Consider the following 23680-nt stretch of genomic DNA (forward strand, 5'->3'; position numbering starts at 1 on the left):
GTAATCGTGTGGCTCATCTGAGTCCCAAGGTTCGAGGGACTCAATATTTTTTATGTTAATTTTATATTTTTAAAAGAAATATAGATTATATTTTTAAAATGAATATTAATACCAATAAAGAAAATAAATATTATTTCTTGCAGAACAACAATTGCCCTTTGTTTCCTGATATTATAAAGCTTTATCAAATAACTTCCTTGGTACAATATAATATTCACAGATGTGAATTATAATGAAAAATTAGCACTACACTTTTTGCATATTGCTACTTCTAATGGCAAAAGGGACTTTCTACAATGAGCAAGCCAAAGTAGTACGTAGTAATAATAAAGTAAAATCAGAACTTCCGTTTTAGTTTTCTCTTAAAACTACTTATTTAGCCCAAGTAGCCTTCCTAGGGCTGACAAATAGACTGTGCAGTCAAAGCCATCATAAAAATGTTCGGAGTACAGTAATTTTATTCAGATTGATGGCTGGGAAAGGCTAACATACTTGGAGAGTCATTGTGTAATGTCCTTTGATTTGGGACTTTCTAAGGAGCAACATTATTTGTGAAGAGTACATACATATAAATCTTCACTTTTTTACTTGCAGATGTAAACAAAAACAGGTTTTTGCTCAACTATCTTAAAAACCTCCACATATCCCACATAAATGCAATCTTCATAAATGACATTCTATACTGTGCCTAAAAACTGGCTCATGAGAACAAAGCAGAGGATCTGAAGTTTGATTCCTCTGAACTCAAATGGCTTGACATCTGAATAAACAAGTTTAGAGGTAAATAGTCACGCAGTAGAGTTATGCATGCCTAAATCTCAGGGAACTTAATAGCACACAGGTGCAAAATACATAATTTGATAAATTAATACATCAGAGGCATGAATGACTCTTTGAAATGTATTGACTACCCCGTTCTTTCTCATGGGTACAGCCAATTCACATATACAATGGGTGGCACATGAAGATTAGATTCCCTTCTGGCAATTAATGAAGCCGTTCATGAACATGTATGTGCATTAACTGGAGATTCTATGTCCATTGAATATTCTGGACTAAGAAACAGATTCTCATCACATTTCTTTATGTAAGCAATTCATGCTTCTTTAATAAATATTGTAAGTTAAAATCCTGATCGCTGTTTGTATTGTTTGAAATTATGTAACATTTTGTGTATAGCACTCCATCCCACACCATTTTTGTAGCATTAATGCTATTAAATAGCAGAGCAAAAAGTTAAAACCAAATCAAAACTCATGAATCTTTTTCAGAAAATAAAGCAGTTGGTTGTCTTTGGACTGCTCAGTTTTTAAGGAAAAAAGTTTTATTACATCTATGTATTGCAACATGAGTAACTTAGTGCAAAGGGTAAGCAAATATAAATCTGATAATATTGTTACTGATTTTAGTCCTTGAAATCATGTACAGGTTATTCACCAAAGAAGTATGTTAGGTATTCTACTTGCGAAGAAAATGGCCAGGCAGAAGTCTAAGGAATCATAGTTAAAGATGCAAACACTCCGCATTTATGTTGGTTGGGGTACATACTGTACAGTGGAACCTCTACTTACAAACGTTCCTACCTACAAACATTTCAACTTACGAACAGCTCTAGCCGCAAAATTTTGCCTCTATTTTTGAACGGAGCTTCAACGTATGAACGAAAAAGGCAGGGAAAAGGGTGGGAAATAAAATTTGCTAACAGTTGGTGGCAAAGAGGCTGCTTCTTTGTAGATCTTTCACCCCAACGGCTAGGAAAAGGGAGGCTCAGCCTCCCGGGGCTTCTACTGCTGCTGCTACCACTGCCGGGAGGCAAGCCGCCGGACCATCCTGGCTGGGCTCAGCCTCCTGGGCTTCCAGTGCCGCCGCTGCAGGCTTTCCTGGGGCTCGCCGGAAGTGCCGCCTTTCTCTGCCACAGTGCGGGTTGTCCGCTGCCATTGAAGGCTTTCCCGGGGCTCGCCACAACTGCTGCCTTTCTCCGCCGCCATTCGCTGCCGGGCCAGGGTTTCCACGCCATCGACTCAGGCTTTCCTGGGGTAGACAGGGCCTAAGAAGCCCTGGTAGAGCAGGGCTTCCCCTGGTAGGCCTGGTCTACCCCGGGAAAGCCTGTATCGGCGGTGCGGAAACCCTGGCTCGGCAGCGGATGGCGGCAGCTCTTGTGGCGAGTCCCGGGAAAGTGTCCCATGGTGGCAGACAATTCGTGCTGTGACAGAGAAAGGCATCGCTTGCGGCGAACCCTGGGAAAGCCTCCGATGGTGGCAGAGAAGCCCTGGCCCGGCAGCGATGGCTGGAGCCCGGGTGGCCTCCTGGCAGCGGCGGTTGTGGCAATGGAGGTAAGATGCTGCTTTTTTCTTTTTTAATTTTTTTCCTTTTGCAGGGTGGGATTGGGCTGGTGGGGTTATATTTCTGTTTATTTTTGGATTTATTTATTTTTTGCAGCCCCAGGGGCTTGCAGTGTTTTATTTTGGTGTGTGTGTGTGTGTGTGTGTGTGTTTTCTTCAGCCGGAACGGATTAATCGGTTTTCAATGCATTCCTATGGGAAATGGTGCTTCTACTTATGAATGTTTCAACTAACGAACATCGTCTGGGACAGATTAAGTTCGTAAGTAGAGGTTCCACTGTATCTACATTCTACCAACTGTAAATTAAGCCTATTCATTTTGCTGTCTCCTTAAACATTTAATGTTTATTGTCATGGGTAGCAGTATCAATAGTAGTAGTAGTACTAATATGATGATGATAAATTTGATTTTGCATAGGACCCAAACAATAACGGGGTGTGTGTGCACCCCATGGCTTATGTAGCTTACACAGAGACAATGGTACAATTAAAGTTGGAGGGTGCTATCTTTGTAGCTTTTCATCCACTTGACAAGCCAACCCTGATAGGAATACTGTACATAAACCATCTTTCTTCAAAGATTTTAATTGGAGCCAGCGTAACCCACCAAAGCATCAGAACCAAGGATTAGAAGAAGATCGGCATACGGCAGATTTACAGTACACTCTGCATCCTGGACTTGTTATTACTCTCTTCCCTTTGCATGGGGCAGATCACATAGGCTGAAATGTAAGAATGCTTTCGGTATTTTTTGAATTATTAATTTTGGGATTTCTATGCACGGAAGCCGTCAGATAAACAGGCAACACCAGCATTTCCTGTCAAGGTCCAATGTATGACAGGAAATGCTGGCTGAATAATCATTAATATCTATGAGGTGTGTTTTCAGTTCATGTGACCTGACACTTATCATTCCCCAGCCCCATATCAAATCTGAAGGATGGGTGGGGCAGTAGTTGTGATTATCTGTCTCAGCAACCACATTCATCAGGAGTCCTAATGCAACACAATCTCCAAAACCCCAAAAAGGATAATCTTATAAAAGAAAATGTGTGTATTCCGTACACACCGTCTCAGTAAAAAGTTATAGGAAATTCATTCATGTTTTCTTTGTTAATCTAACCAGTGGCACCTATGAAAAGAAAAGATGGATGCCTCAAGGACCATATTTGAATAATATGAAAGTTATTGAGATATCATCCGTATTTAAGATGATGATGAATTCTAATCCTTGCCAAACATCATGGAGGTAAATGTAACATAGGTCTGGGCTTGGAAAGTGTACTCTTTTGGGTAACAACTTCTAGGAATCCCCTGCCAGCATGGTCGCTGGCATGTACCTTTAGGAAAGGTTTGAGGAAAGGGCTGATCACAGGGAATATGCATTTCTTTTAATGTCTAGTTTGACCCTAAATGTGCACCAGCTTGCAATGTTCCCTGCAATCTCATTCTTTCTGGGAATTGGTAAATCTGAAGTGTTTGCAGTACAGAATATCAGCCATAAATAGCCTTCAGGAAATGTACCAAGTAAGATTTTCAATCACTATAGAACTTCAGAGATGGTTAATTTAGACATGGTACAAACTTCAGTGGTCTCTCTCTCTCTCTCTCTCTCTCTCTCTGTGTGTGTGTGTGTGTGTGTGTGTGTGTGTGTGTGAGAGAGAGAGAGAGAGAGAGAGAGTATTTTAGATAATCAGGTGGTATGCTGCAAAAAGAAATAAATAAGTAGATTCTGGTAAAATTGTAATGTTGTTTTGGTTCTTAGGGCCTCCTGCTTTTTATATATGAAACAAAATGTACAAACCCAAAGACATGACTTGGAAATATTCTTATTAATGTGCACGCCGTCTTTGCCGTCATGCTTTCATTCAGCAATACAGTATGACAGAAGGGAAATGATGTTTAGCTTAGAAAACTAAAGTTTACATGAGATAGGAATGCTAGTCAGGGAATCATTTCAGCAAGCAGCAAATAAGGCTAACAAACATCTGAATATGTATTAAACAAACTTCACTCTTTAGCTCCACATTTTCATTTCCAGCCTTTGAAATTTGAGCAAAATTAAAAAGAATAAGTAGCTAAAAAGGTAACATGCTAACAGTCTCCATTTCATTTCCCCCATTAAACTGTAATTTAGCAATCTACCAGGATGGGGGGAAATGTGAAAGAGATGGAAATAACTGATGCAGAGATGGATGAAGGGAGAGATCAGCACGTAAAAGACAATTTAGAACGATTTAGACTTAGGGGCTGAAATCCTGTTGCTTAGTGCAGTAAGTTGCACAAGAGTAGGCCCACTGAATCGGGGATTTGGTAAACCAATTTCTCTTCAAGTTGCATTGGTTTAAATGGTCCTGTTCTGTGACTTACTACTCCAAGCCACAGGATTTCAGCCATTATGTATATATGAAGGGGAAAAAACTTTTTTAAAAAAGTCGCAATGCTTTTTAAAATTTAGAATATACAGTATGTCTAAACTTAATGGAGAAACCAGTATCATCAATGGGAATCTACCTACAAAAAACATTTCTGTGTTTTGTTTGGCTGTACTACAGTGGTGCCTCGCAAGACAAAATTAATCCATTCTGGGTTAATGTCGTCTTGTGATATTTTTGTCTTGCGAGCTGCGGTTTCCCATAGGAATGCACTGAAATGTAATTAATGCTTTCCTATGGGAATTTTTTTTTAAAAAGTCACTTACCAGTTAGGGACCTGGGGAAGCACCATCAGAGGACTGGCGGGGGGGCCCTCACCTTGATCGCCACCTTAGGAGGTCCCCCGGGGCTTCCCTTGCACCATCGGAAGACTGGCAGGGGTCCCTCCGAGCGGTGAGTGTCACTTGCAGAGGCTTGTCCAGCACCATTTTTGAAGATTGTGCCCTTTCCCCCTGCCTTCACCAAGCCTCCGAACGGAAAAAGGAAAAAAAGAGAAAGCCTTTTTCCATTCGGAGCCTTACCGAAGGCAGGGGGAAAGGGCGCGATCTTCAAAAATGGTTCTGGACAAGCCTCTGCAAGCGCCGCTCGGAGTGACCCCGACACTTCCCTTGCACCATCGGAAGACTAGTGGGGGTCCCTCTGAGCGGCGAGCAAAACAGACAGCTATGTAAGGGAAGTATAAGTAGGCCGTGGTCTGGATGCCCTGCGACAAGCTGATCAAAGGACAGGAAGATTACTCTCAATTATGGGGCTAATGCTTGAGAATCTCAGACAGTACGCCAAGCCACTGGGGCGCTATGAATGACCTGCTTTAAGTAGCTTCCGTAGTAGTGTGCATAGTAGCATACCCTGTTCCTCAAGAATGTCTGGTTCTCAAGACTGAGATACATTTATTAAGAAGAGCCAAGGTCCATGTGTTAAGCATATACACTAGCACTGCAGCTTCATTTTCATCTTTAAAGTGGTGGGGGGGAGGGGAGACATATGGACTGGGCCCAAGGCGAAGCGTTTTTCCTTTAACACTTTATTCTACAGTCATGATCCTAAGAGGAAACATGACCAGCTACCCATATGGTTATTTTCTCTAGATTTGGGGCAGCATATTTTGGACACAAATACAGGGATTATTGGATCTCTTGACAGAGTTACCATCTCACCATTTTTATATCCCTCTCCCCAAGACATTTTTGCTTGATCATTTTAAAATCATTGTTTGGGATGCTATTTGTTTTGTACAGTATTAGTGATTCGGCGGGATGACAGAATATTGGTGATTTGCATTTGAGCTTCACACACATACGCCAAAATTCCAAAATCCTATATACCAGCTAACAATATTAACTGTAAAGCAGAATAAAAAGCCACGGAGTGAATCGACAAATCCTTTAATTTGCCCATAGACATTTTGTCCAACTAAATCAGTGCTTTCAAAGCTGAATAAATAATAGCATGCACTTTTTGCTTGTTAGAATCGAGGGGTAAAAACGCAGGTTAATTGGAGCCTGAAATCCTACAAATGTTGGGACTGCCAATCCTGCCTGACCATGCTGTGATGCGAGTCATCGGACTCAGCAAAGAGAAGCCGTGGAAAGTTTCTACAATATTGCAATGGATGGGGAAGGAAAATGGCTGAGTAGCATGCAGGCCAGTCAATACCCATTTAAAAAGTAATCATACAGAGGTAGAACTTGCTTAGGTAACCTGTGCAAAATTGGTGCTGCTTGTTGCTCTGATAAAAAAGCACCAGACCGGCATTCTTGAATGATCCAGCTTGATTTTAATCCTGCGAGAGGTAAGAATGGTAGGAAATGAAGTTTACCACACAGTATCTATGCTTTCAACTTTGGCTTCCAGATATTATTCTATAGTATCTAAACTGATAATGGGGGGGGGAGGGGAAAATCTTACTAAATATGGCCAGTTGACGCTCAAAAGCATGCACCTGTCTTCTTAAAGTGTTATTCCAAAAGACCCAAATTAATTAGTCAGTAAATTGTAAAGTAGTGCACTGTCTGTAAAGACTATAGTGGCCTGTTTGTTACAAACCTGAAATTCACTTCAACATCATACGAAAGGCTGGAGCGCTCATAACGACATTCAGACGACAACTCCCCATTTTGTACAACATAAATACAACATAGAATTTATCACAGTCAAGGTAATAAATAAATAATACCTAAATGTCTTAATCTTAACAAAGTGGGGTGAGGATGATACAGATTTAGAGGTGTGCAACAGTGTTGGCTGAAATGGAGTTCATCCTCCACTCTTCAAGGCAATTGATGCTTCTCCCCTTTAAATATTCAGAACTGGTGGGACATCCTGATGAATGGAAAAAGGTGTACCCGGTTGTGCTAGGAACTAAACAGAAAAGGCAGAAGCACCTGGGAGTATAGCCGAAATCTGGAACCAGTCTTATAATTCATGTCAGCACTAATAATTCAATTCCCTGGTTTTAAAAAGATTTTTAAATAAAATTCTAGAATTGCCCTAGGGATGGAAAGTGCAAAATCTTGTTATTCACAGCTTGAATGCAGCAAAAAAAGTTATCTACTACTGTTAACTCTTTTCACAAAGGCAAAGGGTTTGGGTGTGTGATCTTACAAATGTTGTACGGTTTCAGCAGACTCCTGTAATAGGATGCAATTAGTCTTTTACTAACTGCTGTTCAACCAAGGAGAAGACCTAATGGGTACAGTTTTTATGCCTATTATTTCTTTACCTGTTGCATTGTAATCTGTAAGGATGAGCAGTATCGCCTAGTTATATCAAAGAACTTGCAAGAACAAACAATAGCTGTTTGTCCCTCTCTGGTGAGCAGATTGCTTTTGTACTTGAAGCATTAGCAAAGCAAAATGGCAGAGTTCATTGTTAAGTCAATGCCTCATGCTTCAGATTCTGGGCTGCAGGAGATCAGGCTAAACATGGGGATGCTTCTACAGCAAAATCTCCGGGTGCCAAACTACATAAATCCACTCCCATAAATTTCCTCTTGAATTAATCTGGCTTGAGAGAATTTTCCTTCCTAATGCGAAAGACAGCAGCCAATCAAACCGTATTCAGTCATTCTATTAAGCCTGCAGTACCCGCATGCATTGAAAGGAATGCATTAGCTCCACTCCACTCTATCCTCTCTTTAATCAGAGAAATACAACTGTCTTAAGAGGGAACCAGAACCCCCGTTAACATGGAGAGGCTTTCTGGGTACAGAGTCTGCCTTTCTTCAATCAATCCCATTTCTGCGATTAGAATAACAATGGAGGAGGTAGCTAGTGTACTCCTGTCAACATGTGGGGGGGGGCATGCTCCTTAGAGCATGACTTAATAGTGGTTCAGACATCGCCCCTCGGCTGTGGAACACACTCCCCACTGAAATTCGGCTGGCACCCTCGCTGGGTGTTTTCAAAACTCAACTAAAAACCTGGTTATTCAAACAGGCCTTCCCCCAGTCAACTAAGTAATTTTCTCTTTTTCTTTTTTCCCCTCTTGTTTCTTGACTTTTGCCATTTTGTATTATATATGTTACTTATACTGTATACTGTTTTAATGTGTTTTAACTTATGTAAGCCGCCCCGAGTAGACGTTGTCTAGAGGGGCGGGGTAAAAATCGAACAAATAAATAAATAAATAAATAAATAAATAAATAAATAAATAAATAAATAAATAAATAAATATGAGAAAAAGAAATTTATCAAATCATCCTCTTTAAAATGTGGAACTATTCTATGCTACCCAGAACTCCATCAGGTGTTCCAAGAATCCTAAAAACTGAGGAAAATAAGTCATTCTGAGCCTCAAACAGCCAAAACTGAAACATTTAGGGAGAACATTTTCCAATTGTTGCTTGAGTTCAGTAAAGCTCTTTTTTTCCCTCCCATAATGTTAAAAGGAGGCAAAGGCTGACAAAATACATTTTTCTACAGCTGTCCAACTTTTCTGTGGCACAGAATTGCAGCACTCAAAGGCTTCAGAACACATATACAGTAAATCTGATTGCTGAGGCCTGCATCTCTGAGGAAATCCCATTGTGGGGCAGAAAACGTTAGCTGGAAAAATAATGTTGAGCTTGAGCATGAGCCAGCCAAAGTTAGACACAAAATCCCACTAGATTTTTCTGGCAAAGCTCAATGAATATTTAGAAGTTCAATCATATTGCCCATATGAGGAGGACAACTCCTGTCATGTACTGCATCCTATAGCAAACGACGTCTCCCACCATACTACTCTTCACGTAGATCAACCCCTGGATGTTCTACTTGTCAGAAGTAATCAAAATATGCAATAAAGCACATTTTGGTCACTGCAGGGTCCTAAGAGGAGGCGTGGCTGCTGTGATACTAGGCGATTTGTCAACATGAAGGTGGTGAGGCTCTTGCCTCACTCTTATTTAGGAAGGAGTCTGCTACTGCTGAACCCCGAATGGAAAACAAGAAGGGGGCAAGGATGAAAAATCCAGCAGAATGTTCTCTCTTTCTGCTTCTTCCATCACACATTAGGAGCTTCTATGTCTCTGCAAAGGCAGAACAGGATTGAGGCTTAATCCTCTCCTGCAGTCAACAACCACAAGCACTGAATTATAGAACTGTAGACTCGTGATCCTCTGCCTAAGCAGGAAATCCACAACCACAGTCTCCAGGAGTTAAGCACTGAGAGCCATAGAAGCTCTACATGTTAAGTAGGTTGCATCCTAAAACCTGAAAAATACCATGCACTGAAAATAAAAATACAGTGGTGCCTCGCATAGCGAGGTTAATCCGTTCCGGATTAACCTTCGCTATGCTGAAGCATCGCTGAACGGGGCAGGGATTTCCATTGGAACGCATTAAACATCGTTTAATGCGTTCCAAATGGGCCAAATACTCACTGTTCAGCGAAGCTTCAGGATGGCCGGCAGCCATTTTCACGCCCTCGTTTCGCTTAACGAGGGCGCAAAAACGCTGCGCGCGGCCATTTTCCAGCTTCCGGCGGCCATTTTGGCCGCCGAACAGCTGATCGTCAGGGGGGCGTTTTGCGAAGATCGGTAAGCGAAACGCTTACCGGTCTTCACAAAGCGAATTTTTCCCCATTTAAAAAACGTTGAGCGATCGCATTAGCGATCCGAAAAAACGGATCGCTATGCGATTTTATCGTTATACGGTGCGCTCGTTAAGCGAGGCACCACTGTACAGTATCCAAATGTGCCTTGGGAACGAAATGGCTTACAAGTTGTACTTTCACCGTCAAGAAAAGAGGTCATGAGATGAGCCTTTTCTCCCTTTGTTGGGAGCTGCACACTGAGTGATACGTATATTGTATGTAAAGAAATTAGCATAAAATCTGTATGATGGCCAATGGTAAGACAAAAAAAAATCCTTCTACAAACTCCGTACTACATCCAATACTATTTTCCAGGAAGTAAGTGAACAGTATCATTGGCCAATATCCCAGTGATCTTTCCCTGAGTGGAAAGTCCTGCCAGCAGGGCAGTCATGCAGGATAACGCCACCGATGCACACAGGGCAAACCACTGCCTCTTCAACAACAACACTTTGCTACACCACCCATGTGTTCCACTCAGGGGAGATTCAGCAGGACCCTGGCCCTCATGATTAGGACTAGATTCCTAAAATGATATTTCACTCAGCTATTGAAACATGCAGTTGCATAAGAGTCTTAAGAAAAGCAGTATTAAAAAAGTGCAGGCAGACTTCTTGGAGAAGCGCTAATACAAAATGACATAGCTGGAGAGCTTCAGTATTTGTTTCTGAGCTAACTTATAAAACAACACCAAAGATCTTAAAGGAAGGAAATTACGTAATAAAGAGTTGGTGAACATTAATAGTGCATGAATGATGAGAAGATACAGCTTAAGAACTCTCGCAAAGCCGAGGAGTCTGTGAAAGGAGGCTATGTTAGGAATCAACAAATCAAAGCATCCTCAGTCTAGTCAAATGTCTTTAGCACTGTAACACGTTTAAAACAAATATTCCTGCTTTCCAAATGGTGGCATGCCTGAACAAACTAATGACAAGGACACAGTCTGACCAGGCTTCTCTGTCCCATATATTTCAGTGAGATTTAAGCACACACATAACACTTTCATTAAACTCAACAAGAGTTGCAAGCTTCAATGTAGGCTGCTCTCAATCTTTGAGTGAATATCAGTACTGTATTAGATTATGAAAAACACTGCAGTCCTAGCAGATCCTAAATCATTGCTCTACAAATGAATGTCCATTAATGTCTGTGAAATTAATTCTTCTAAATATAATGCTATAAATCAATTTGCATCATAGTGGAACCATAGCTGACAATCACTAAACATTAAAGAACTAAAGAAAGTCTAATCCTACATGCCTTTCCATAAAGCACAGATTCGTAACTATATCATAAATTAGCATTTTAGCTAAGGAGAACTCATTCCCCCCCCCCAATTCTGCTGACAATAAAGACATTTATTTTATTTTATTTTATTTTATTTAGTTTAATCTATATGCCACCCACACTACCCAAAGGTCTCTGGGCAGCTTAGAACATTTAAAATACAATAAAAATTCAGAACAATAAAAATACAATTAAAATATATATTACAAGCCTGCAAAATTATCATTGCTTTTCACCTGTTTTTCAGACTGCTAGAATAAAAATCTAAAGAATACAAAGTTAAAATACTAATCCTCAAAGACGTGCCAAAGGACGAAGATCAGTCTTTCCCAAACCTTTTTAAAACTTGAAATAAATGTGAGAATTTAATAAAAATCATTCTAAATTAAAAATATTCAAAAATTAAATTTTCATTAGAAATTCTTTATACTAACAATATCTACCACACAAAATTGTTTAAGGTGATAAAAATATTTGTTCCTTATAGAAATATCACAGTCTTATGGCCGTCTCTGGAATTTATTCATCACCCTCAGTTTGGGAGCTCATGATCTAAATTAACCTAATGAACAACAATGTTAATATAATCAATATTACTATATAATTTGGCATTTAAAAGAAACAGACACACATACAGAGTATGTCACTCATTCGCAGAGCTTATACAATGCAAAAATGCCAGGTCAAAGATTAAACATTTCCTGTCCTTGTTTTCAAAAGGATAGCATTTTCAAACAACACAAATGTGCACTAAAGTAAACTTACCTCTTTGCTTTCTTCCAAATCTGACTCACTGCTAAACTCCTCAGTGTTTAAATTTTCGAAATCGGATTCTCCAACTGCAATGGGCACGGTCACAGTCACACTCGGGTTGTTTATGAACGACATGTAATCACTTTCGTCCACAACATATTTCTCCACACTGCTGCCGATGCCACTGGTAGTTCCGTTGCCATCTTTCAGGTAGTTGAAGTCTTTGCCGATATCTACAATGGTGTGGTTAGAAATGCAACTGTCCTTCTTGTTGTTTAGATCTTCAAGTGGTTTGATTTCATCCAAAGCCTTCTGTTTCCTCACAAAGGCCTTTTGGACAAATTCATGTGCTTTTCTTTTTACATAATCAATGCCTCTCTGAATCCTTGCTACAGCTATCTGGAGATTGTTCATCTCATTGTCATCATCTGTAGCAGCAAGATTGTCTGAACTGAAGGAGCTCAGCAGCAAGGCTAGAAAGAGGTTCAAAACCTATTAAGGCAAAACAAATGGCTGGTATGTTACACAGAATGACAACAGCCCCTTTCTGAATGTTTCAGTGTAACATCTGTATCCTCCCAACTACTGCTAGATCGAACCATCTTAATACTGTGGCTTCTCCATACCCAATGCCAGTAGTATCAAAACTCGCTTGCTCTCCTCCCCGTAGTTCTACAATGCCAAAAACCTGCTTCAGAGCCTTTCCCAACCATCTACAACAGGTTTTTAGGGTTCACATGGCCTGCCAGAGAAAAAAAGTATCACTGCTTTTTGCAGAAGCAGCAGGCTCCAACTGACGTACACCACTGGATTCTGTCTTTAGTATATAATCTAGCTGGGACACAATGAGCCAGCACTGAATCAAATCAGTGCTCCCATTAACTCACTTAATTGTGCCAAATAGTTGATATTGTTCTCAAAAGATGTCCAGACATTGTAGACTGATGCTTCAGATTGGCAAACTGCAAAACCTGCAAACTCGAAAAACTACATATGGACTTTCTGTAATACGTAATTTGGTGTTAGGACCCAGGTTCAATCCTTAGGAAGTGCCCGGAGAGACCTGTCTGATGCCCTGGAATGCTGCTGCCAGTTAATATAAACAGTACTAAGCAAGATGATTCAGTAGTTTGATTTCACATAAGGCAGCTCCCTACATTCCTATGCAGACAAAGAAAGGACATGACAACTTTTAGAGGAGCAGTTCCAGGATAGCAAAGTCCATCTTTTAAAATAAAATGGGCAGTCCCACTACACACAGGGATTTGATGACGGCCTACATGTCCTCTTTGACACAGGCATTTCTAGAATAATACATAGAAGTTAGAAGGTAAGTAGAACCACCATCTGACCCTTGAGATATTGTCCACTAACATGGTTGATTTTTTTAAATTGCATCTCTGTATTTAAGTCTCATTACTTACACAATCTGTTGAATGTCAGGGATACAAAAGTGAAATGGCATCACTATCTCATCTTTGTAATTTAAATTGAATTATTTCCAATTTTGGGGAGATTTTTTTAATCACTCTATACACAATTTTAAAATATCTAAAAACCAAAGTCTATTACACTGCTTAAATCAAATATACATTTGTTGGATACCTACCACTAGATTTCCAATCACCATGACCATCATGAAGACAGTAAGGCACATGGTCTGGCCTGCAACCTCCATACAGTCCCACATGGTCTCTATCCATTCGCCACAAAGTACTCGGAACACAATCAAGAAAGAGTGGAAAAAGTCATTCATGTGCCAGCGTGGAAGTTCACAGTCGCTGGAGATCTTGCAGACACACTCCTTGTAACTTTTGCCAAACAGCTGCATTCCAACCACAGCAAAAATGAAGACAATAATGGCCAGGACCAAAGTCAGGTTCCCCAGGGCACCCACGGAGTTGCCAATAATCTTGATCAGCATGTTTAGAGTTGGCCAGGATTTTGCCAGTTTGAAGACTCGAAGCTAGAAAATAAAAAAACACAGGCTTCAGTATGCATGTTCATTTTCCTTATTCTTTAAGAAACAACAGTATTATCTTCTTCTGAAAGTCAACAAGAAATAGATTTACAGATCTCTGGACTCCTTCAATGGTGAAGGATGACATAAAACAAGTGCAAATTAGTGGCTTGAATGATTAACAGCTTTAAGTAGCAATGTTAGGTATGTACCTTTAGAGTAAGTTCCACTGCACTGGATGAAATTAACTTCCAAGCAAACATGCATTGTGTTGTGCTCTTAACATGTGTTGCTTCATTCAAGGGTACAGTATATCCATTCATAATCTAATAGGTTAGTATGTATGTGATCAAAATGTATGTTCAAATGTCTGTAGCTTGTTTATGCACTTACCAGTCTGAAGGATCTTAAGACTGACAATCCTTCCACATTCGCAAGGCCCAGCTCCATCAAACTCAAGCTGACAATGATGCCATCGAAAATATTCCACCCTTCTTGGAAATAATAATAAGGATCCAAGGCTATTATCTTTAGGAACATTTCTGCTGTGAAGATGCCAGTAAACACCTACACACAAAAATATGATCTGTCATTAGTTCTGCGTGACATTGATCATACTCTTCAAGATACATTTTGAGCAGGAGAAACCAAGGGCAGCATCAAAAAGAAGTGGGGGAGGGAAAAAAACCCTCCAAAATGTATCCCTTAATTGTAATCCCAAGAAATAAGCAATTTATTCTGATAAGTGAAATATCCAGCATAAGTTTCCCACTATGTGGAAGATCCTTCTCTAATATGAATCAGACCCATTGGAACACATGACTACCCCCCCACCCCTAGAATGCCCTCTCACTGGCTTAAGTGGGAAGTAGAAAAAGAAAGGAAGAAACCACTGCAAAAGAAAGGCAAGAGAGCTAAACCATCACTACCTCCTCTGACATGTAGTCCCCAATCTCAAACAAGCAGGACTATGCATTTGCTAGACACAAACACTTCCCACCCCATTCCATAGGCATAACTGTTCTGCGTACTGGTTACTATTGGATCCCACTGAAATCAATGGGGTGTATGGTATACCCCACCAACTTTTCACCCTGATTTGAATGGGATCTAAATGTGATTAATCTAATCTAGATCCAGCACAAGAAGTCCAAGTAGTTCAGAAATATTTCAATAGTACTTTTACTTTCTGCTTTTTAATATAACATGTGGAAGGCTTACCAAGTTTCCAACAGACAGCACATTATTAAACTGGGGCGTCATCGGATAATGTTCCATGGCCATAAACAAAGTGTTCAGAACAATGCAGATGGTGATAGCAAGGTCGACAAACGGATCCATCACAATCAAATGAACAATATGCTTTATTTTTAACCATGGAGCGCAGCAATCCCAGATTAAACACATGTTAGCGAATTTGTACCAGCATGGAGGACATTTCTGCCTGGATTCTTCGAGTTCTAGAAAGGCAAGGAGAGAAAAGAATACGTACAAAAAGGAATCACTTAAAAAGCAACCCCCTTTATTATTTTTTTCAACACAAGATTTCTGCCATGTTGATCAATGGTGACAGTCAGAGAAAAGTCTGAGAGTTGCACTGTGACCCTTGCTGGCAACCCCCAGCTGTTATCCATCCCTTTCGACAATGACACCTCCAATTTCTGGTTGGATGTTGAGCCGACAAGCAATGAACAACTGACTGCACTGTTGCTTCTGGGGCATGACCCTGGATACCCATGACTTAGAAGCCTGCCAGTACACGACAGCAAGATCTATGCCTATAAGTGGAAGGTCTGTAGCCTTCCTGGAGCACTGTCGCCCCCACCAAGGGCTGGAGTGCCTGGCAAAATCTCATTGGTTTGGGTCTCCATGAATTCCAGACTTCTAAAACTGTTCACACCAGATTTTACTGAATCTGGGGAGTGGGGCACAGAAAAAGATGATGCAACATCAACTCTCCCCCCTATCCGAATGGCTGAGTTTCCATCACTAGCACACAGACACCCCAGTTATCTGTGGCCTTCCTGGTCTTATTTAATTTCACTGGAGACAGTATGTTTAGCACCTGTGGTTTTAATGGCCTGTCCTGGCTAGCCAGTGCCCTACAAGGATAGCTTGTATAAATGGGCCCTGGTTATGATCCTGGGGTCCTTGACGCCTCCTGAAGGCACTGATACTGCTCCTTTTGTCACTTGCACCTCCGGTGCCACCTCTGGGTCAGGGTGGAGGCTGGATGCCCTACAGGCTGCCAGATGGGTTCCATCAGCTTCCTCCTCTTCCTCTTCCCTGTCCCAGGGTGACTGACCAGCTTCTGCACCCACCTGAGGTCTGGCAGATGTTTCAACGAGCCTTCCAAGAGGCGTGGGGTGAGAGCAGATGGCCCACCAGGGATGTTGGAGGTGACCTCTTCACACCTTGTCTAACCATGTTCTAAACTTTGCAAAACTTTAAAAGCATCTTACGGTTCCATGTATGTCGTGCTTTTCCTTCAGAAACGTGAAAGCATGGCACTCGTCCTCCCCCAGTTTAGCCTCAGAACAAACTTGTGTGGTAGGTTCATCTGAGAGACACCGTGACTCGTCCAAGGATGCCCAAGAGGTGGCGACTAGATCCTGCACCTCCCACCTCCTAGGTCTGCACTCTATGCTACACCATACAACCGGCTCTCGAGTTTACAAACCTTCCATTGTGTTGGTAAGTATGCTGGCTATGCTCATTGCTCTTTGCCTTGCAGTGGGATCAGAGAGAAAATCCATAGACATGTGGTAAGAACTTGAGCGCCTTTTCCGTAATTCCGTTTCTGTAGTGGTGCCCTGAAAATAAATTATTTGTTAATGTAAAGGCTCATAATGGTAAAAATATTGAGCAAAGCAAAGAGCACTTGTGGGAGTGGGTTCAAAGTGGCCTACAAAATTGTAGCTCAGAAGCTACGCTGTTCAGGACTGGAATGAGACACAATAATCTGTGAATCTCAGCTGCAGGAGTCCAAATACCTTGCGAGAAGGGGAAAATGTAAGTATTATCAGTAAATGGGGAAAAAAACCAAGTGTCCCAACATCCCATTCATGTTGTACTCATCAAATAACAATGGATATGTTAGGTAGCCCTGCTCTAACCTATTCCCAGTCAACCATGGAACATCTGTGTACTTTTCTTACCAGCAGCCATCAAGGGGATGTGGATCCCATTGACAAGGCTGGCAGAGTATTTCATTACCGTAGTTCCACCCAATCCTGTTTCACACACAGCAAATAACTTGCTATAATTGTTAGTTTTCTGCTTTCTGACCAACCACAGGCTGGGAAGATCTCTGTACAAGTGTCCCCCCCCCCCGCTCCATTTGTGAATATATTTAGCTGACCTGATTCTCATCTCTAATTGTGTGGTAAAAATTGCCTGCAGCTTGATATTACTTGAGAATTTTTCAGTTTATTGTCCTGGCACTAGAATTAAATTGTACTGTCATTTGAGAGGAAATGACAAAATATGTTCAGAAAGCTTTTTCAAAAAGGTCACACAAGGAAAAGCGCCTTTATGCTATAGTCAGACCATGTCGACTGAAAGATGCTGGGAAATGTAGTCCAAAATAAGTAACTTTTCCAAGCTCTGAGGAGGTTCCAATTACATCAGGGCTCATGTCATTGCAAAGCAAAAGATTGGGAGCTTTGGTGTTTTGAAAAATGGTGGCCAGTGGTTGGCAGCTGATGAGAAAGCCCCCTGCCACCCTCCAATGCTTCTTTACCAGTCAAAAGACTTTTCACTAATTAAATGCTCAATTTCTTCAGAAACTTTCAATCTTAATTATGATGCAAAGGTAATTGTGGCCTGCTAATAAGGACAAGGTGTGTGTGTGTGGGGGGGGTAAGGAATAAGCAAAGTTGTTACTCTTTGTAATTTAAGATAATTAAGTTTAGGTTCAAAATATTTCTTCTTCCTCTTCTTCATTTTATCTAGGTTCCAGCTGTATTCAAAATTTCAAAACAATCTGTATGGACACATTCTAGGCAAGGGGTGCTGCATGCTTCTCCTAGCAAAACCTCCGTACGGTATGGAGGTCCTACCTCCTCCACTCCTGACTTGTTGTGTTCAGGTCCGAACCGAGCTTCTAAGTGTTTTAAACTGAACACCCACAGCTGGAAATTTTACACAAGCAGAATCCCCAGGGTTGAGAGGCCAAACACACCTGGCCTCTTCTTTCAGGCCTTTCCCCCTCCATCTGAGATGGTTAAGGAGGAGCAGAGAGAGGCAACACATACCCTTCCAGCATCTCCTGCATACTTTGTGCCTCCTTTCCAATTGTTTAGAATGCCTGAAATAAGTTATTGCTTCAGATTATTCTGATGAATGTGAGTGAATGCAGAACCCCCTTACTATTTGTAGCCTGTCCTTCTGGAATGTTATTTTGTTAAGAAAGGAGCTGCTGTAGCACAAAAAGAGCTATCGTGGCATGCCAGCGCATGCTTCTGAATCTGTAGCGGCGTTATCAAGGATTACCTCAGGCAGAAGCTGTCCAGTGGGTGACATCAGAGCTGGAGGCCCACCAACTAGGGACACCACCCCATTGCAATCGACAGTGCTGTGCATCTTCCCATTTGCTGGAAGCACAGGGATCATTCTGGATGATCGACTGGCTTGACTGATGTTGCTGTTGCGGCGCTCACTGTGCCTGTGAGGAACAAAGAGAGAATCTCTTCTGCTCTCGTTGTCTTCAAAGGTGCTGTGTTCATCATCAGCAAAGTCGTTTTCAGATCCTATATCCTTCGCTCGGCCTCTGAAGCTGAAAAGACTTGCTTTGCTGCTGCGCCTTGGGGAAAACAAGGATCCACGGATGCTCAGCAAAGACTGTATGGAAATATGAAAAGGCAACCCAAAATCAGAAATATCCATGAACCACATAGAAGACGGAGAAAAAAAACTGAATATGCTATGCTGAAGCCAGACTGTAGTGAAAGCAATAGGATTTATTTGTGACTAATTTAGCAAGTCCCATCGGTCATTTATAAGTAGTAAAAATACTTAGAAAAGAGAATAGCAAAGCACAGTGAAATTATAGGCATATGAAAAAGGAAGTAGTGTATACCTTCTTTGAATTCTACCATTTGACATATCAGGACTTAATAAAAATCATCTGAAAATTAGGTAAATACAGCCTCAGATCAACAAGAACACATGACATACTACACTGTGTCGTGATTTATTTTACAGATATAAAGCCAAAATGGAGAAGCCATGTGTGAAAAAACAGGTACACCTTATGATTCAGTACAGTAACTTGTAGAATCCCCTTCAGCAGCAATAACTTGAAGTAATTGTTTTTTGTATGACTTTATCAGTCTCTCACAGTGTGAGAATTTTGGCCCGCTCTTTTTTACAACATTGCTTCAGTTCATGGAGGTTTGCAGGCATTTGTTTATGTACAGTTCCCTTAAGGTCCCACCACAGCATCTCAATTGGGTTGAGGTCTGGACTTTGACTGTGGCATTGTAACACCTTGATTCTTTCTGTTGCAGATTTGCTGGTATGCTTGGGATCATTGTCCTGTTGCATGACCCAATTTCTGCCAAGTTTTAGCTGTCGGACAGATGGCCTCACATTGCTCTAGGATACTTCAGTGTACAGAGGAGTTCATGGTCGACTCAATGACTGCAAGGTGCCCAGATCCTGGGGCTGCAAAACAAGCCCAAATCATCACCCCTCCAACACTGTGCTTGTCAGTTGTTATGAGGTGTTTGTGCTGATATGGCTGGAGAAGGGACAATATTTGTACCAGGTTTGAGAAAAGAAATTAAGAATGTTCTCCTAGTCCCGACATTGGACAGTAATATTCTTAGTGTGAGTAAATTAGATGAAGAAGGTTATACAGTAATGTTTGCTGAAAGCACATGCACTATAAAGAAAGGTAATAAGGTTTGTGCCACAGCAAAACTAGAAAACAATTTGTATGTGTTAAAACAAAATGACACAAAATTTAGTTAAAAATGTACCATATCATGGTTTTTGCTAAAACTGGTGCTGAGCATTATGGCCAGACAGCTCCACTTTGTTCTCATCTGTCCAAAGGACACTGTTCCTGAAGTCTTGTGGTTTGTCCAGATGCACCCCTGGAAACCTAAGCCATGCTGTCATGTTCTTTTTAAAGAGAAGAGGCTTTCTCCTGGCAACCCTTCCAAACAAACCATAGTTGTTCAATCTTTTTCTAATTGTACTGTCATTAACTTTTACCATTTAATGTGCTAACTGAGGTCTATAGAGTGTGAGATGTAACTCTTGGGGTTTTTTGCAATTTCTCTGAGCACTGCACGGTCTGTTCTTGGGTTGAATTTGCTTGGACTTCCACTTCTGGGAAGATGGGCAACTTTTCTGAATGTTTTCCACTTGTGAATAATCTTCCTCACTGTAGAATGATGATCTTTAAATGGTCTGGAAATGGCCTTATAACATTTTCCAGATTGATGGGCAGCAACAATTGCTTCTCTGTGATTGTTGTGGATGTGTTTCCTCCTTGGCATTGTGCTAACACACACCTGAATGCTCCAGGCCAGCAAACTGCTAAAACTTTGGCTTTTATAGAGGTGATCACATTTGTTGATGATCAATTACTCAAGGGCATTTGGTTAGCAGCACCTCGCTGCTACTTAGCCTCTTAGTTCCTAGGGAAGCAGTAAGGGTGTACTTGGTTTTTCACACATGGCTTCTCAATTTTTGTAAAATAAACCACGACACAGTGTAATATGTCATCTGAGGCTGTATTTGCCTAAATTTACCTGATTTTTATGAAGTCTTGATACATAAAACCATAGATTTCAAAGAGCGTGTACTTTCTTTTTCACATAACTGTATGTTGTGGTAAGGCTTTTTCTTCCCCCTAACTTGCACAAGTAATTATTGAATAGAGATGGATTTAGGGTGTCTTCGAAGAAACTTCAGATGACATCTATTAATACTGTTTCAAAATATTACATTAATATTATTAATTAGTTCCAATTTTACAATAAAATGTTCTGCTCTTTCTGTCCACTCTGCATTCTTTATACAATTAATTACAAATGAATGAAACCACAGCCAAACAATGGCCACTCTATTTTTTTTCCAATGGCTTCATGATCAGCAATCAGTGGTTGGTATTGCTGGGTAACATCTGAGGCTCATGATTCAATAAGGGAATCACTGCTGACCTCTGGCGCCCTGTACTGTTGTTGTTTTTTCTCCCTTCTCTCCCTTGCTTCCTCTTGTTGCTCTTTCTCCCTTCCCTCCCTAGCAGGGAATGAGGTGAGAAAGGAATGATGAGAAGGAGTATCAACCTCCATACACCATATTTTCTCCATCTGGAGGGTGGTCTAGATTGGTTCTGAAAGGAGAAGAAGGTGAAGGAAGGAAAAACAGGCGAATGGATAGTAGCAAAGATCGTAAAGAGGATGAGGTGACTGCACTCGGGAAGGTGGAGGAGGGTCCCAAGAACTCCAAGGATTCTCCAAAAATTAAACAAATCCCAAGCTTTCATGGATTTTTACTGAATTCCAACGAGCCTACAAAGCTGCTCAAGATGGCAGCCTCAAGAGTCCATACATCACCTGTCATGGGCATATACCATCGATTTCTGGACTTTTGACTACAACTCTTTTTTGCGCCCTCCATGGGGGAGTTGTGCTAAGCCTGAAGAAGTGGAATTTTATCCATGAATGATTGCAATTTGAAAAAAAATGTTGTGGTCCAATAAAAGGTATCGCCCACTCTTAAATCTGTGTAATCTTGGGGACCGCAGGGTCTTCTCTTTGTTCTTTTTGGGTTATCTTTTTGTAATGGCTATCTTCTTTGCATAGAAATGTCCATATGACACTGAAAGATGTTTCTTTGGATACCGCAGACAATCAGAAACTGATCAATTATGTGGCCAAGTGAAGGAGGACAGGGGAAAGAATGGAAAGAAAAGAGAATACGTTGACCTGAGATTTGGTCAAGGACCATCGGGCCTTTATTTGGCATCACTTGCAAAACTGACCTGGAGACCCATGGCACTCTAAAAGAGGAAGGAATGGCTGGAAATACCCACCCTGCTATTTTTAAAAATCAGATAAAAACCCTTCTGAATAAACCTATACATATACAAGGCTAACTCTTTTCCAGCTGGCCTAATACGACTTGCTGAGTAAACAGAAGACGATTCATGCTTCGTACCTGATGTGGGGAAGAGAACCGCTTCTCATAGGTCAGTCTGTTCCCTTCAATGGAGAATCGAAAGCCTTTCCTTCGGATGCTGTCTTCAGACTCGGATTTGTGAAATCCATCTTCCTCCTTTTCATCGCCTTCAGATTGTTCCCGCTGTTTCCTCTTCTTCCGCCTGTTCCTCCTCTCTTTAGCACTCTTCGAACTCAGCTTTGAGGTGGCCGAAGAACTCTCTGAGAACCCCCCCACACCACCAACTTCGCTGAACTCTCGGGATTCATCGGCTGCAGCGGCTAAAGCAGCTGCCTGTTGTGTGACAAAGTGAAATACATTCAAGATGTACAATACTAATCTGTGAATACCATTATTGAGGGTGAAGGAGCTTGATGTTCATGACTCTAATACTGTGTTCTGAGGGAAAAGAATGAACTCACAAAACAATTTGGTGGGTTTAAAATTCTAAGAAGTGCTCCAAACCTACACCGAGTTTATCTCAGGACACCAGCTGCAGTGCTGCCCTAAGACAGTTTGCTGCCTGAAGCAGTCATGCTCTCTCTCCTGTGCCTCTGCAAAGGACCAATGATTTAAAACTCCTGCTGCAATGTTCAGATACAATATCTTCATCCTAGACCTCTTCTCCCACCAGCCCATGTGAAGCAGATCACCTTGTTGTTTCACGTGAGGAACATTCTTCCCTTTTTCAGTGGTACTGAAAACACAACTCTCAACAGGACAGAGGTCCAGGCAATTACTCACTGTGGTCTAGTGCAGTGGTTCTTAACCTTGGGTTATTCAGGTGCTTTTGAACTGCAACGCCCAGAAACCCCAGCCAGCATAGCTGGTGGTGAAGGCTTCTGGAAGTTGCAGTCCAAAAACACCTGGGTAACCCAAGGTTAAGAACCACTGGTCTAGTGAAACTTTCTCCACAGGGAGAAAGGTGGGGGCATTAACTGGTTAAAATTAAAGGAAAACAGCCCCTTTCCAATCTCTTACTAAGCACCATGAAAAAAAAGAAGAACCATTCCTTCTCTTGAGCCTCCTAGTTTATTCTTTTCAACAGAAGGTTTGATATGGGCAAAAATAAATTATTTAAAAAAGAGAGAGCCAAATAAGATTCCTACTTTAGCACATCCAGGAAAAATCATTCTTTATGTTTATTGCTAATTCAGTATTTTCTCCGCCTGGTGGAAATATATTTTATTCTATGGAGACTGAATGATGGGAAGCTCTTGATCCATATCTGTTAATACCAGACAGGTTTGTCTCAAGCAAATAAATATTATAATTCTATCCCTGTTCCTATTATCAAGTAGCTATCTTGAGAAATTTCATGTCATCCAGCTAAAAGCACCCTGATTAGACATAGCAAATCACAGATTTTAAAAGCCATCTTGAATAAGCAGGAAACAAAAGCTTAAGATACTATATTCCTCAGTAATGCAACCTGAGCTTCTTCTTGTTGTTTTTTCAGCTGCTCCAGCATCTGCTGAAACTCGGCCTCTTTCTGCTCAGCTTCTTCCATGGTGGCTTGATTCTGTTCTTCGTAAGCCATGGCGACAACGGCCAAGATCAAGTTGATCAGGTAGAAGGAGCCCAGGAAAATCACCAGAACAAAAAAGATCATGTACGTTTTGCCAGCAGCACGCAGAGTCTAGGTGAGGTGG

General features: G+C 41.2%; 1 protein-coding gene across 2 annotated transcripts in view; it reads right to left on the reverse strand.

Moving 5' to 3' along the window:
- The window catches only part of SCN2A (sodium voltage-gated channel alpha subunit 2), a 138183-nt gene that overhangs the window by 35490 nt on the left and 79013 nt on the right, over positions 1-23680 (reverse strand). For both annotated transcript variants that reach the window (XM_078394659.1, XM_078394660.1), the window contains exons 10-17: positions 23461-23667; positions 22029-22322; positions 18348-18695; positions 16534-16666; positions 15075-15313; positions 14247-14420; positions 13503-13859; positions 11906-12385 (exon numbers count right to left, since the gene is read on the reverse strand). In XM_078394659.1, coding sequence (XP_078250785.1) covers positions 11906-12385; positions 13503-13859; positions 14247-14420; positions 15075-15313; positions 16534-16666; positions 18348-18695; positions 22029-22322; positions 23461-23667 — 2232 coding nt within the window. The remainder of the gene's footprint in view (positions 1-11905; positions 12386-13502; positions 13860-14246; positions 14421-15074; positions 15314-16533; positions 16667-18347; positions 18696-22028; positions 22323-23460; positions 23668-23680) is intronic.

The sequence above is a fragment of the Pogona vitticeps genome, chromosome 1 (genome assembly GCF_051106095.1).
Source record: "Pogona vitticeps strain Pit_001003342236 chromosome 1, PviZW2.1, whole genome shotgun sequence".
NCBI lineage: Eukaryota > Metazoa > Chordata > Lepidosauria > Squamata > Agamidae > Pogona > Pogona vitticeps.